At 51.3% G+C, this 15,030-nt stretch overlaps 1 protein-coding gene across 2 annotated transcripts in view; it reads left to right on the forward strand.

The window, feature by feature from the left end:
* Nucleotides 1–15,030, forward strand: part of PLXDC1 (plexin domain containing 1) — a 46,891-nt gene that overhangs the window by 19,523 nt on the left and 12,338 nt on the right. Inside the window, exons 3-8 of one of the 2 annotated variants that reach the window (XM_032791338.2) lie at nucleotides 6,674–6,817; nucleotides 7,412–7,481; nucleotides 8,018–8,140; nucleotides 9,606–9,724; nucleotides 10,760–10,859; nucleotides 12,436–12,531. In XM_032791338.2, coding sequence (XP_032647229.1) covers nucleotides 6,674–6,817; nucleotides 7,412–7,481; nucleotides 8,018–8,140; nucleotides 9,606–9,724; nucleotides 10,760–10,859; nucleotides 12,436–12,531 — 652 coding nt within the window. The remainder of the gene's footprint in view (nucleotides 1–6,673; nucleotides 6,818–7,411; nucleotides 7,482–8,017; nucleotides 8,141–9,605; nucleotides 9,725–10,759; nucleotides 10,860–12,435; nucleotides 12,532–15,030) is intronic. The other variant, XM_032791339.2, reaches the window with a different exon arrangement.

Consider the following 15,030-nt stretch of genomic DNA (forward strand, 5'->3'; position numbering starts at 1 on the left):
TAATAATAATACAAAATGCATCTGCAATAATCTCAATTGAGCATGCAAATTGATTATATGAACATGCAGCTGCCATAATGTGCTTTTTTTACACCCAGAACTGCACTGAAAATCTCGTGTGTTTGTAATATTCTGCCTCTGTGTCTGAATGATCTCTGTCTCTCTGCCGGGCCCTCCCGCCTTCCACCCTCCTTTCTAAAGCTTGTTCCAGCCCAGCATTCACTATGCAGCTGATAGAATGCCAGCAGCCTAGGAGTTAAGAACTCCCATCTGCAGGGTTGTTTTTCACTTCAGTCTTGGCCAACCAACTGAAGTGACAAGGCCCTGAGTCCATGGGAGAGGGGTCTGCAAGCTGCCTTCTCACGGACAGAGCTGGAAGGAGGGGCAAACATGCTAGGCTTGGCATTGTCCCCAGCAGAGAGGGCCTGGTTGGCCTGCAGAAAGCTGCCCCAGAGAGGGAGTTCGGGAGAGGAGGCGCAGTCTCATGGTGTTTTGGCTACAGCTGTGCCAAAGGTTCAAATTAGAAGTGAAAATGTAGAGGCACTCTTTCAAACTCTACCCGCAAAACGAAGTTCTGCCCACAGTACCAGCTCCGTGTGTGTCCCTGCTTCTCTCTGTTGGACAGAGTAGAAACTGTCCAGCTGTGTGTCATATGCCTGGTACTGCTAGCAGAGATTTTCCTTTAGCTCAGGCTTGGGCTTTTGGTGCAGGAGGATCTGAGTTCTAGCCCTACAAAGTTCCAGGTAGCTCTGGTCCATGTAGTGGCAACAAAAACTCTTGGGAAACCATGGAAAAGTTGCAGTTTTTCCCTTCTTTTCAAATTAGCATCTTCCATCCAAGGCCCTTAAATTACAAATGTTAATTAGCTTTGCAGCACAGTCTGGGGCTGAGTTATCTCCCGTTGTAAACAAGGGAAAACTGAGGCACAAAGAAGGGGAAGTGACTTGCCCAAGGCCACACTGTGAGTCAGTGGCAGAGCTGGAAATAGAACCCACATAGAACAAGTCCTGACCAAACCCTTCTTCCCCTATCCTGAGCTTTAACCGTAAGAACAATCCTTTCTTCTCTTTGATCAGACAGAGAGAAGCAGCAGGGGAAAAATGCCTCTGATCTTGATAATCCCCCTTCCAAAGCAATGACCCCAGTGCAAAATAAGGGAGAAATTTACTAGCTGCGGCTCGTCTCCTTAAAGGACCTTGCTTTATGAACTCATTTAACATCCCTGCCCCCCGCATCCTTTTTTTCACCCCCTGCTTATTTGTGCATCCAAAAGTTCCCCTCTTTAATTCCTGCTGTAACCAAAGCAAGGTGACGGATTGGGACATAATAATGATTCAGAGATGAGGTCATGAGGATGGCTGAGAACTCAGCATAGCCGCTGCCAGCTCCCAATCTCATGTTGGCTGTTTATATTTTTTCCCAGTTTTATTGGGAACACATTGGAAAGGATGAGGGCAGCAGAGCGGGGGCTATAAGGACTCATTTGGCCCCTTCTCCCTCCTTCTGCTTACGCAGTCGAACATCCCTGGGGGTAAAATGAGCCCTTTGGAGCAGGGTCACCTCTGGATTCCTCCGCCCGCCTCCACAGCCTTGCTCGGAACACAGTGTCCCCTGAGTGCTGTGGTGTGTGAAAGACTCAAGACCAGCAATTTTGGCGATGGAGATGCATGAAGCTTGCCCCACCCCTACCCAAAGAGAGAGGAAAGCCATTTCTACCCCCTACCTTGTTGACAATGCTGCCTCTTAAAGGAATGGTCAGGTTGGCTGGGATCCCAATTTACATTGGCATAAATCTGCATTTAAGGCTAGTGGGGGTTACTCTGGATTTATGCTGGTACAAGCAGATTAGCTCCTGGCCCACAGTCAAGATGAAAACCATCCACCAGATCACGGAGTCCTGGATCAATGGCTGAATCCAGCCTGGGGAATCCAGGGTGTCTCCCAACTGAGAGGGTGAGCAAGAGGAGGATTCTGCTTCCAGTTACTCTGGGTAAATCCACCCGACAAGCTTCTTTGTGCAGTCACTGAGCAAATGTTGGCGCCTTTGCGGCAGCGGCTTTCCCCTCTCTCTGCTGCAGAATGCTGGGGTGATCTGCTGGTGCATGTTGAGGGCCAGATACTGAGCTGACGTAAGTTGGTGATGAGCGCACTGGAGCTACCTTGATTCATGCCGGCTGGGGATCTGGCCCTCAAAGCAAATGGGGGTGGCCTACGCGGATAGACATTGATGACCTAGCCGTGTGTGTGTCCGTGCGCATATGCAGGAGGGCCTGCTCTAGGTGTTTTGCCTGCCAAGGTGGAAAATGTTTTTGGTGCATACCCCTGCACCTGGAGTGGTTGAGCCAAAAACAACCCCCCCACACACAATGGGCAGCCAATCAGCAGAGCAAAAAACCACCCCCCTACAAAAGGCACAGCGGTGTGCCACCTCCCAGGAAGTTGGCACCCAAGCTTATCATCCTGCTTGCCTGCCCCTAAAACAGCCTCTGTGTGTGGAGGTTATTTTAAGGTTTAGGATCCCAAGCATTACCTGGCAGACTAATAGTCCATCTAGTCTGGTCTCTGACAAAGGCTCCAAAGGAAGCCATATTTTTCGTCCCACAATTGTACAGTGCTCCCCATTGTGCTAAGATTAATGTGGTGATGGTCATATTCAGAACTCCTCAGCATCTCCCACACTGGGAAAATTCTTCCCTCCCCGACCTGGTAACATCTCATCCACCAAAAGCTTATATCCATGGTTGCTGTACTCCTTGCTAGTGTTGCTCCAATGCAATTCTCATTCACATTAATGTCCACTCCTCCTGCTCAACTGTTTACCTCACCGATATCCTGCAGCAGGGAGTTCCACAGTTACCTGCATGTTGCATTAGGATATTTTAATTACGTTGCTTTTCATTTGCTATTCTGTGATGGTGTTGGGATTAGATAGGAGCAACTGTACATTTCTCTTGCTCTGTGCTAGGCTGCGAGACAACCTGGTTGCTAGCAAAAGCAGGGCAAGATCAGTGGTGCAGTGGCTGGGAGGCAGGACACCTGGATTCTATTCCCAATTCTGCCAATATCTCTCCAGGTCACACCACTGCTCTATGCCTCAGTTTCCCCTATCACCCTTTGTCTGTGTTGTCTATTTGTAAGCTCTTCAGGGCAGGGGCTGCCTTCCAGTACGTAGAGCCCTGATCTTGGTAGCAACATCTAGGGGCTACTGTAATAAAACCAGTAAGATCACCATGTGTCCAACTAACCCCTGTCTTTCCATTGACTTCAACAGGCTCAAGAGCAGAGGTGAGTGGGTTAGTGAGTGTCTGTTAGTCTATAAGGTGCCACAGGACTCTTTGCTGTTTTTAGAGGTGAGCAGGTTGCCAGAACAGAGAGAGATTATGTTTTATGATGGTTAGAACTCAAATCTGGGCTGTGTCACTGACCTACTGTGGGCAAGTCATTTCCCTGCTCTGTTCCTCAGTTTCCCCACCTGTGAGATGGAGATGGGGATGCTGCGAGGTTTTGATCATGCTCACAAATCACTTTGAGCTGCTGGGTGGCAGGCACTGGAGAGGAACGAAGGGCTAATCTAGTTCACAAGGAAAGGGCTAGGGGAGCGTTTCATATAATGATGAGGGTGGTTTTGTTCGGTTTTGGGGTTTTTTGTAAAGGAAGTGAGACCATTTTGCTGGAGTTTTGCTGAAGCATGAAAAACTGCATTAGCTGATTTTAATCGAGTTTCTGCCATGTTCCTCTCCACGTCTTGCAGAGCTAGAGAAGGCTCTCTGGGAAATATATCAGACCATTCAAGTCAGGAGTGGTTTTCTCCTGCCATTTACTGGGTCACTATTAATTGTTTTGAGTGACAGATTTTATCTCCTTTGCTTTTCTGCTGCTTGCAAATTCTACAGCCCTCCCTTGTGGCCAGTTACAAGGTAAAGGGGATGGTGGTGAAGACAGCTGAAATAGCAGGAAGACAGGCATATGGGGGGACAAGGCATGGATAGTTGGAGGTGCTGCAGGTCAGAGTTAGGGGACATCAGCAGATCTATATGGGGAACTGGCCTAGAATAGCAGGGGCTGCCACAGTTTAGTGTTGAGCATGTAGAAATGCCTATGAGACAGGTGCTGGGGGAATCCCACGGCAGGGAGAACAGGAGGCCAGAACTAGAGTGCAGTGGCACAGCTGTGGCAGGGACAAGACTGGAATAGCAGTGGGAGGCTGCACTGCAGGAGTGAAGTGTTCAGTACAGCACCCCAGGTGTGAGCGTAGCATAGTGACTCAGTACACAAGGGCTGTAGAGAGCCCAGCACTAAGATAGCAGGAGTGATGTGCGATAGCAGAGCAGTACGGGGGGGAATAGCAGAGTGCTGCAGTCTTAAGTCAGCTCGCCTTGTCCTAAGCTTCAACCCAGACCAGATGAAGGGATCCAGACTCCAGGCTGCACTGGGCCCCGGCCAGAGAGGTCATGTGAGGAAACTCAGATACCCAGGCCTTTGTGCATGTTCTTTCCTGTCCCAGTAGCCACTAGGGGATGCTACATTGCCCCCAGAGGAGACTGTCCTAATAGCCCGGCTAGTCCCAGGCACAAAAGAAGGCACAGTGGGGAGAAAAGCATGGGCCCCGGAATCAGCAGCTGCTGGGGCAAGACTGTAATAGGGTCCCCAATGATCAGCGCTGTCGGGGAATATCAGACCAGACTTGGTGGCAGAGACAGGGCTGCTGACATCTGAGCTGTTAGGGAAGGGAAGTAGCTGAGAGGAGTGACAGGGGAAAGAGGAATCTAGGAGGGGAGGAGGAGAGACTGCAAACGGGAACTGTTAGTTCATTGCCAGCCATCATGCCCTGGTATCAGCCTCAGAGTGGGCGAGTGGCATCTTCCCAGTTGAAATTAAGACACCTCTGGTTTCACAGAACCTGAAGCAGCCTCCCTGACCAGAGGCTTCTTTCAGCTGGACCTTGGGTCACCAAGGTTCATGTGCCGAGCAACTGATTAATTACACCACCTGTGGGGGCGGATTATTCCACCTGTTCTGCAGCAAAGGCTCCCCTGAAGGGTTGCATAGCTTTACTATGGCCGAGCTGGCCACAGAAGCCAGGAGTCCAGAATCCCAGTACATGCTGTGGGCTGCTAAATGATTGCAGCATTCCACTCCAGAAAACACTGCCTTTTGGTGCCATCATTGTTATGGGTGGGCAATTGTCCTGCTATAGCCAGGTCTCTGGGTATCTGATGTTGCTTCAGGGGTGTGCTTCGTTTGATATATTCATGATCAGCAGTTTTAGGTGGGTCAGACTCGCACATCAGGTTTCTTGGCAGAGCTCCAGCATGCCCCAGGCCTCTCAGGTTTATCAGCTGTCTAGAGATGAAGAAAGATTCCATTGAGGGGAAGTGTGGAGTAGTGATTAGAGCAGGGAGTTTTGTTCCCAGCTCTTGGATGGAGTGTGGAGCAGAAGGAATGGGTGCCAGCACTTCTGGGTTCTGCCACTGAGATGCTGTGTGACCTGGAGCATGTCACTGAACCTGTTGGGACTCAGTTTCCACATTTGTAAAATGATTACATCAATATCTATTTCCCAACAGTGCTATGAAGTTTAGTTCGTTATCTGAGAACCTTGGATAAAAGGACCTCTCTAATTACAGTCTGATTAATAACAATGGTTGGTTATCCTCTTCAGTGCTGCCTGCCTGATGCTATTATCAATAATAAGATTGCACTGTGGCCTAATGCACTGTGCAGGGAACTGGGAGCCAGAAACTCCCAAGGCCTAATACCACTTCCCACATCAATTCCCCCCCTTGCAGCCTCTGTGTGCCTCAGTTTCCTTGTCTTCACCAAGGGGATATTAATACCTACACCTCAGGACTATGATGTGGAATAGATATGGGAAGCTGAGCTTTGGGGAGAGGAGAGTGAGGTTCATAGATTTTAAGGTCAGAAGGAACCATTAAATCATCTTATCTGACCTCTTGTGTAACACAGGTCAGACTTAGAAGAATTTCACCCAGTTCCCCCTGTATTGAACCCAATAACTTGTGTGTGATTAAAGCATCTTCCAGAAAGGCATCCAATGTTGATTTGAAGACATCAAGAGATGGAGAATCTACCGCTTCCTTTGGGAGTTTGTTCCGATGGTCAATCAGCCTCAGGGGTGCCTTTTTTCTAATTTGAATTTGTCCGGTTTTAGCTTCCAGCCATTGGTTCTTGTTCAGCCTTGCTCCACTAGATCAAAGAGCCTTTTAATAGCCAGTAGTTTCTCCCCATGAAGGTATATATATGCCGTAAGCAGGTCACCTCCCAATCTGCCTTCTGCTAAATTAAACCAATTGAACTCTTCGCGTGTCTCAGCATGAGGCATCTCTGGTTCTCAATTCATTTTCATGGCTCTTTTCCATACCCCTTCCAGTCTTGTAACATCCTTTGTAAAATGTGGACACCAAAACTGGATGCAGGATTCCAGTGTCGGTCTCACCAGTGCTGTATTCAAAGGTAAAATTCCTTCCTTGATACTACTGGGAACTTCCCTGTTATACACCCAAGGATCACCTCAGCCTGGTTTGCCCCAGCATCCAGCTGGGAGCTCCTGTTGGTTCGAGATCTGGTGCAGATTTTGTTCCTTGGGGCCTGTCTCCACAATTCTTGTCATCCTCACCCACTAACCCCATCTCTCCATGCTCTGTGGCTGCAGGAAGACAACCATAGCTACTACATGTCACGGTTCTACGGGCCAGGGGAGGCGTGCACCAAAGAGCTCTGGGTCGACGTGGCAGAAGCCAACAGGAGCCAAGTGAAAGTCCATGGGATCCTGTCCAACATGCACAGGCAGGCCTCGGTGAGCCCCCTCCCTCTGCTTAGCTGCTGCCATCCCTGCATCAGGCATCTGCCACAGTGCCATGCCAGTGACCCAGGAATGTTTCCCCAGCAGCTTCTCTCTTTTCAGGGATTTCCTGACCTGGGGCACTAGCACCTTGGCCGGAGCTGTGGTGATCTCCCCACAGCTCCCTGTGCCTGCATAGGAGAGACAGGCTAGAGACAAGCTTTGCCTGTCGGGGTATTGGGGAGATGTGGGTGGGCGCAGCCTGTGCTACAACTGGACTGCAGTTCAGGTGTTTCTCCACCTCCCAGGGGCTGCCCCTGGAGCCCATTGCAAATGGGCAGATGAATCCATTTCTGGCATTTCTCCTCCTAGCCAGGACTGTGCCCAGAGTCTATGCCAGATGGGCATGGATACCCCAGGCAGGGCACAGCATGTCTTGGAAGGAAAGTACACTGCCCTCTAGTGCTGTCTGCCCCTGCATCCACCTCTGCTTTAACCCATCTCCCTGGGAGCAGCATCACCTGCCCCTCCCAGACGCCCATGGTCAGACTTGGCACTTCCCAGTGTAGCTCCCGCACTGATGCTGTCATCCCTGTCTGTTTTCCACAGAGAGTCATCCTGTCCTTCGACTTCCCCTTCTATGGCCATCACCTGCGGCAGATCACCATAGCAACAGGAGGTGAGTGAGGCCTCTTGAGGCCACATTTACTTGGCTTGCCTGGGTGTGCTGACAGGCAGCATCAGCTGGAGAGGCAGTGTTGCCTAGTGGGGTGACATGGGTGTCTCTAACCAGCCTCGCCTCCCACATCCTAATCCCAGCTTTGCCACTGATGCATGAGATGACCTTGGGCAAGTCTCTTCTGCGCTCTGTGCCTCAATTTACCCCACTGTAAAATGGAGCTCACTCCCACATCACAGGGGTTTATGAGGTCAAGTCCATCTTCTCTAATTAGTGCTGAATGGTATCATGACACATGACCCAGAACCTGGGATCCAAACTGCCCAGGTCCAGGGTACTTCAGTTCATGCCCTGCTCTAGTCAAGGGCAGTGGTGGGGGGACATCTGGGGTATGAGGGTGGGGGAGAAGCTGGTAGCGGGTGTCCTGGGACAGTAGAGTGGGGATGGGGGTAGAAGCTGGTAGAAGGTGTCCTAGGGCAGTGGGGTGGGGGTGAGGGGATGGGCACATAAATTGCCTTCCCTTGCTGTCACTCCAGGTTTCATCTTCATGGGGGATGTCATTCACCGCATGCTCACGGCCACCCAATACATTGCGCCCCTGATGGCCAACTTCAACCCCAGCTACTCCCGCAACTCCACCATCAAGTACTTCGACAATGGTGAGCCACTTCCCCTGGCCCGCTAGGCATTTTGCACAGCCCCACTGCCACACACAATGCACAGAGCCCCCTGGGGACCTTGGCTGCTTCTCCGCACGCGCACCAGGAATTGGGCAGCGCTCATCCTTGCAAGGCAAGGGAGAGGAACCAGCTGAATCAGTAGCCAGGAGTGTTCAGGGGGCGAGGTGCTGAGAACTTAACATACAAGGCCTGGTACTCCTTTGGCCTCTGGCATCTCAACTGGGTACACAAACAGAGCTGCATGGAGGACCTCAGAAACAGGCCTGACTTGGGAATTCACATAAGTGCTGAATTTATGCGCCTGCTTTGAGGCTGTGGAGAAAGGGAGAGAGAGTGTGTGTGTGTGAGAGTGAAAGAGAGAGAAACATATGTCCTTCTGTGTGTGATGTGTGTCCGTGCATCCATGTTTTGTGTCAATGGGCATCTCTGTTTCTGACATGTGTCCATCTGTTTGACATATCTGTCTCTTGTGTGTCATGTGTATGCCCCTGAGTGACATGTCAGTCCATGGGATGTATCTGTCTGTGTCCCTCTATGTGTGATGTGTGTGACGCATATCCTTGTGTGTGTGATGTATCACATGTGGCCTGGGGGGAGTGTGTCTCTTCCTGTGTGCAGGCTTAGAGGATTAGCAACAGAGCTGGTATATCTGATAGTGCTGGGTGCACCTTAAGACACTCTGGCGAGCACCAAAAATCAGGATGTTTATTTGGAGCTCAGTCCTGGGTCTGCTGAAAAACATGAGCTGCAGACTTCAAGAGAGAAGGATCTGGAGTGTCTCATGTGGCAAAAGAAAGGGCCATCTCCTCCATACCATTGAGATAAGAGAGGGAGTAAAAACTGGATCATCCCATCCCAAATGACTCCAACGAGTTCCAGGAACTTTTGTCTGTGGCCAAATCAGTTGTGCAACAGTGAGCTTGCACGTGCATGGTGCACTGCCGGCATGGGGAGAGGTGAGGGTCTGTAGCTGGAGCTGGTGGGTGTGGTTATGGGACAAGATATTAACTTTTATTGGACCAACTTCTGTTAGTGAGAGAGCAGAGCTTCAGAGCCAAGCAGAGCTCTTCTTCCCTCTGGGAAATATACTCAGTCACTGCTAAATACAAAGTGGAACGGATTGTTTAGCATAAATAGTTAACATGCATTTCAAGGGACAATTCAAGGTGAAGTGGCCAGTTAACAGATTCAGGCTGTGTGAGGTTTGGTTGTGGCTGTGGGCTGGGGTTGTTTGTGTGGAAATGGGGAGTGTATGTGATTGTTGCAGCGGCTGTGCTGTGTGGGATGTGATGTATGTGACTGCAGCCAGGTTGTCACAGCAAGTACACCGGCTCTGCAAGTGCCTACGGGATGATCGTTGCAGAAGTGCACAGGGAATGAAATTGAGCCCTGCAATCACCCCTGCTGCTCTCTGCTCCACTGTGTCATCGCCTCTCTCCTCCAGGGACGGTGTTTGTGGTGCAGTGGGACAAGGTTTATCTTCATGGGAAGGAGGACATTGGCAGCTTCACATTCCAGGCTGCTCTGCACAGCGAAGGGAGAATCGTCTTTGGGTACAAGGAGGTGAGCTGGACCAGCTGCTTGGGGCGTGGTTACTGCAGGTTCTGTAACACCCATGGGCAGATGGGGAGAGTGGGATACAGAACCTAAACCCCACCAAGGAAAGACAAAGGAGGCTGGGCTAGTGACTGTGGAGTCCCTGGCCTTCTCATTCCAATGGCTTAGCTGCCCCCATACTGAGAACACTCACTGCATCCTCAGGTCATGCTGGGCTCGGTGAGCACAGGGAAGGTCTCTCCAACCCAGGCACATCTCCAAGCACAGGCAAGATGGTGTACGTGGGATAGGGTGAGGGGGTCTGGTGGGGAAGTGAATGGGGCAGGATTAAGGGGGTGAGGGGCTGGGAATAGAGTGGGAGGTATGAGGGAGGGCTGGATTTGGAGTGGGAGGCACAGGAGGGAGCAAAGAACATGCTGGGAGGGGGAAAGCAAAGCAGGGAGAATTGCTGTCTTCCTTCTCCACAGCAAGGCCATCTTAGGGCAAACCTCTGTGAGAAAGGGGGTCTGTACGTATAACCCGCTGGTCAGTGTGTGTTATGTGACTCCCCACCCCAGGCTTGACCCACAGAGGGTATGAGTCTGGAACATCTCCACCCACAGAGCCTAGCGCTTTCACTGATGCTAGAGACTCATGCACCTAGCTCAGGAGTTTGCCAGTTCAGTCTCTGCTGTTGTTAACCCAGAGGACAGCCCAACACAGATGCTCCTAACGTCCTGTATGCAGTGCCTGGGCCGACTAGGCTTGTTATTCCCAAGGGGGTTGACTGAGCCTTGGAAGGCCTGGCCGATGGGCCTAGGGCACCTCCAAACACACACGGGCAAACCCAGGCTAGGCATGGCCCAGGCTGGTCTAAAACAGCAGCCTCAAAATTGCTTCTGGGGTGTAAGGGAAATAGGAGGGGAGAATACTCAGTGGAGCATCAGCTAAGCCATTTCATCACCCTTCACTCTGCTGCTTCCCATTGAGACACGCGTCCTGAGCACACAGCCTTGGGGGGAACCCCAAGGTTTCATGGCCCCTTCTCTCTCCCCGTTGCAGATCCCCATGTCGGTCCTGGAGATCAGCGCCACGCAGCACCCCGTCAAAGCTGGCCTGTCCGATGCCTTCATGCTCCTCAACTCTTCCCCTGACGTTCCTGGTGAGTCTCTCCTGGTGAGGCTGCATTTGCTGACTTGATGGCAAGAAATGGGGGAGGATGGAAAATGTGGCGTGGGGCTGATCACTCACCTATTGGAGTCCCATTGGCCCTGTGCCCACAGTACATGACTCTCAAATGCTAGTACCCCAAGGGCCTCGCTGCTGGAAGAGGAGAACTTTCCTCCTTCATATGATCAAGAAAATGAATCGACTGGCTTTGCACTGCTATGTGTGCCATATTGCATGTGAGCTGACTGCACAGTCTGTGTTGCATGCATGTTTTCACATGTGCTATGTGTTGCCTGTACCTATTGTGCTAGCTGCATGTGGTTGCAGTATGCATGTTGCATGCATGTTGTCATGTGTTGTATGAACCTGTCAATGCATTGTGTGTGTGTGTGTGTGTGTAGAAAGGGCTATTTCAGCCTCTCTCTTATCTTTCTCTCTTGTAGTCAGAAACTTGACCATGCTCTCCCTGGGAAGGTTGTGCTGCACCCGCTGTGGTTGCTGTTGCTTATTTATGGAACTGGCCATATGGTCCTCATTTATTACCCGTTTAAAACCTCAACAGGCCTGCATCATGCCTCTCTTGCTTCCTGCCTGACCCCAGCTGGGTTGACACTGCACACTGGGACCATGCCCCTGCCTCCCACCTGCCTGCAAGGCCCCCAGGCTGGTGTGGACCTAGCAGGGATGGGAGGGGCAGTGTGGAGCTGGAAAAAGGAGGTGGAAGAGAAGCATTGTGCCCTGCTCATCCAAGAGTCTCCAAGCTCTGTACATACAGTGAATATGAGCCAGGCACACAGTTGGACGGAGGGTCAGCCACAAGCCCAGAGAGGTAAAGTGACTTGGCCGAGGTCACACAGCCAGTCAGTGGCAGAGCCAGGGAGAGAGCCCAAGAGTCCTGGGTTCTGAACTCCCCTGCTCTGGCTGCTAGACTGAGGCAAGGGGAGGCGAAAAGGCAGAGTGAAGGGAGCAGGGGACAAGCAGCATTGGAAGCGTGTTGGGATAGGAAACAGGAGGCTGGAGAGCCCAGAACAGGTGTCTCCTGCAAAGGGGAGATATGAGTGTGGGGAAGGCTTGGAGTCATGAGTCGTTGCACCCCAGGTTTCCTGAGAATGATGCAGAACCAGATCATGTTGGTTTCAGGAGTTTGTAGGTGTCAGGGAGGATGGAGACAGGACAGACAGCTCCAAACTCCTCCCAGTGTGAAACAGGGAGAACATGGAGAAGGAGGATACCCCTTCCCCCTCCACCAGCACTCCTTTTGCCTCCCTCCCAGCATCTCTCTCTTTCCCACTCCGCTCCCAGCATCTGCTCACTGTTATCTCCTGCAGTAATGGCCCTGGGGCTCAGCTGCCAACCTTAGCTTTTCAGCTAGGAATTTGCCCTCCCTACCCCAGGAATTCGGGGACCTTTCCCCATCCCTGACGTGATTCCCAGGATGAGCCCAGGTTTTTTGAGTCCCTTCACCACCCCACAGGTCAGCACCCAAGCCCATGTGGGTTGGGGAACGGGGAGTAGGTGGGGTACAATGGGCTTGTGCCTCTGTCTGATGAAGCCCCTTGCTGTTGCAGAGTCTCGCCGCAGGACGATCTATGAGTACCACCGCGTGGAGCTGGACACCAGCAAGGTCACTAGCGTATCGGCTGTGGAGTTCACCCCACTGCCCAGTGAGTCATACGCTACCTACTGCATGTCTGCTAGCCAACTCTTTTGGTTACAGCCACAGGCCTATATTTTGGGGTTGAAGATCCCGGATTTGATGCCTGATGACCTCTGTGTTTATGGAGCTGCAGTTGCTGCCTGGATTCGGTCCCACCCCATAGCAGTTCCCAAATGCCTAGCACCATTGGAGCTGCTTTGTAGCAGAGATGGGGAGCGGATGGCAGCAAGACTGCCGTGGCGTGGGAATGGGTGAAGGGATAAATTTGGGGGCACCAATAACACACCGTCTGACTAGTTCTGCAGTCCTGAAGTGAGTAAGAACAACAACACAATGCCGGCTTCCCCCATTCTTATGTACCATGATCCCAAGCTGCAATCATCCTCTCCTCTCCCCCTTGTCATGCAGTCCCATCCCTCCCACCTAGCTCTGCCAGTGCTCCTCTTTCCTAACCTTCACATCTTACCCTGAGCTGCAGCACCCCCACCCCCTGCTACTCCAATTGCTAGGGACCCCAGCCCATGAGCACTGTTGATGCCTGTCCATCTCAGTTTGCAGCACCCCTGCTATTCTCATTCCAGCTGGGCCAATCACACCACTTTGTGTTGGCAGCATGACTCAGGGCTTGGCTACACTGGCACTTTACAGCGCTGCAACTTTCGCGCTCAGAGGTGTGAAAAAACACCCCCCTGAGCGCTGCAAGATGCAGCGCTGTAAAGTGTCAGTGTAATCAGGGCGGCAGCGCTGAGAACGCGGCTCCCAGCGCTGCACACTACACCCATAAGGGATGTGGTTTACAAGCAGCGCTGGGAGAGCTCTCTCCCAGCGCTGCGGCTCTGACTACACTCACACTTCAAAGCGCTGCCGCGGCAGCACTCCCGCAGCACTGCCAGGGCAGCGCTTTGAAATGTCTAATGTAGCCATACCCTGACAGACATTCACAAGAGCTAAGACCCAGCAGCCTAGGGCCATGTGTACAGTAGGAATGTTTTGCCGATACCACCTCATTGCTCTCCTGGTGTGGATGCAGCTTTTGCTGGTATAGCTTATTCCAGCTCCCTCCTTAGCAAGCTAAACTGGTACAAGCTCAGTTTTGCCAGTATAACTACATCTACATCAGGGACCTTTGCAAGCAAGGCTGCGTTGGTCAGGGATCCCTCCTCTTCACACCCTTGACCGACACAACTATGCTGTAGTGTAGACATGGATTCAGTGTGCCTGTGATGCAAATCTGTATTTGAATGCCAACTCTGGAGAGAAGGGAAAGAAAGGTTAGTTTATGAAGCAACTCCTCTTCCATGCCATATGGCTCCCCCGCCCTTGCAGATAATGATTCTAAACATTGCAGCCTAGTTCCTGAGACCCTTTCAAAGCAAAGTGGAGCACGCCCTCCCCTCAGTGATATTCATGAATGATCCTGTTAAATAGATTCATTTGGCAGGCAAGGATGAAGGACACTCACGCACAGGAAGAGTAGTCATGCAGTACATAAATACCAGGCAGAGAATAAAGGTGTCCTGAGTATGCCAAGGTTATGCATTTAAACAGCATCCCCTGGGTATTTTATAACCATCTTAACAGCAGGCAGAGCTACTGCAAAGCAGATCATAAATAAGGATTCTGTGATTTAAAAAAAAATCCGAAGACTAGCTGCTTTGTTTTCCCCTGGCAGCTGGGGGAGTTGAGAGCTGATGGGAAAGTACTAGATTCCCTCCTGGAGATGTTAGTTTCAGTCCTATTAAGGCCACAAGTGGAATGAGCATGGCAGGGCTGTGACACTTGTCCCCACTGCAGTGTAAGTTCATGTTCTCTGTTAAGAAGAAGACCAGGACTGGAATAGCTGAGTGCGGGGGTGGGGTTGGAGGTCAAAATAGAGGAGTGTCAGAGGAGTGTAGGGCAGGGAGCCTAGGACTGGGATAGCAGGGGAGCTGTGGATCAGAACTGAGGGGCTTTGGCAGAGCTGTGAGTGTGGGGAGCCCAGGGCTGGAGTTGCATTGGGGCTGGCAGTTAGGATGGAGATGCACTGGGAGAGGTATGTGAGGCTCAGAAGAGGATGAATGCAGAGCCAAATGTGTGCTTGGTGCTGTAAAGTGTTAAACCAAGGTTAAATTCTGCAGTGTGCCATGATGCACTGGATGGATGGGCCTCCCAGGGGTGGCCTTGTTAAAACTCTGCAGCCAAAGGGAAGGCTGGGATGCTTTGCCAGCTTCTGGTAGAAGACGGATGCTGTTAAACCGTCCTTCCCAGAGACGATGACAAGTGAATGACTCTCTCAACAACTGAAGTTTAATTGGTTTGTGTTCCCTCCCTCCTTGGCTCTGTGTCTAAATAGGAAACAGCATAGGCCTGGGATCAGTTTTATCTCAGGCTAAGTTGGATGGGAGTTCCTTGCTGAAATATTATCATCCCATTCCTGCTAGGAAGATGCTGACTTGACTTCCAAGCTCATGGCAGCCTGAAGTCAGAACAAAGGCTCATCTGTCAATGGTCTCTTTTGGCCACACCC

This window comes from Chelonoidis abingdonii, chromosome 21 (assembly GCF_003597395.2).
Source record: "Chelonoidis abingdonii isolate Lonesome George chromosome 21, CheloAbing_2.0, whole genome shotgun sequence".
NCBI lineage: Eukaryota > Metazoa > Chordata > Testudines > Testudinidae > Chelonoidis > Chelonoidis abingdonii.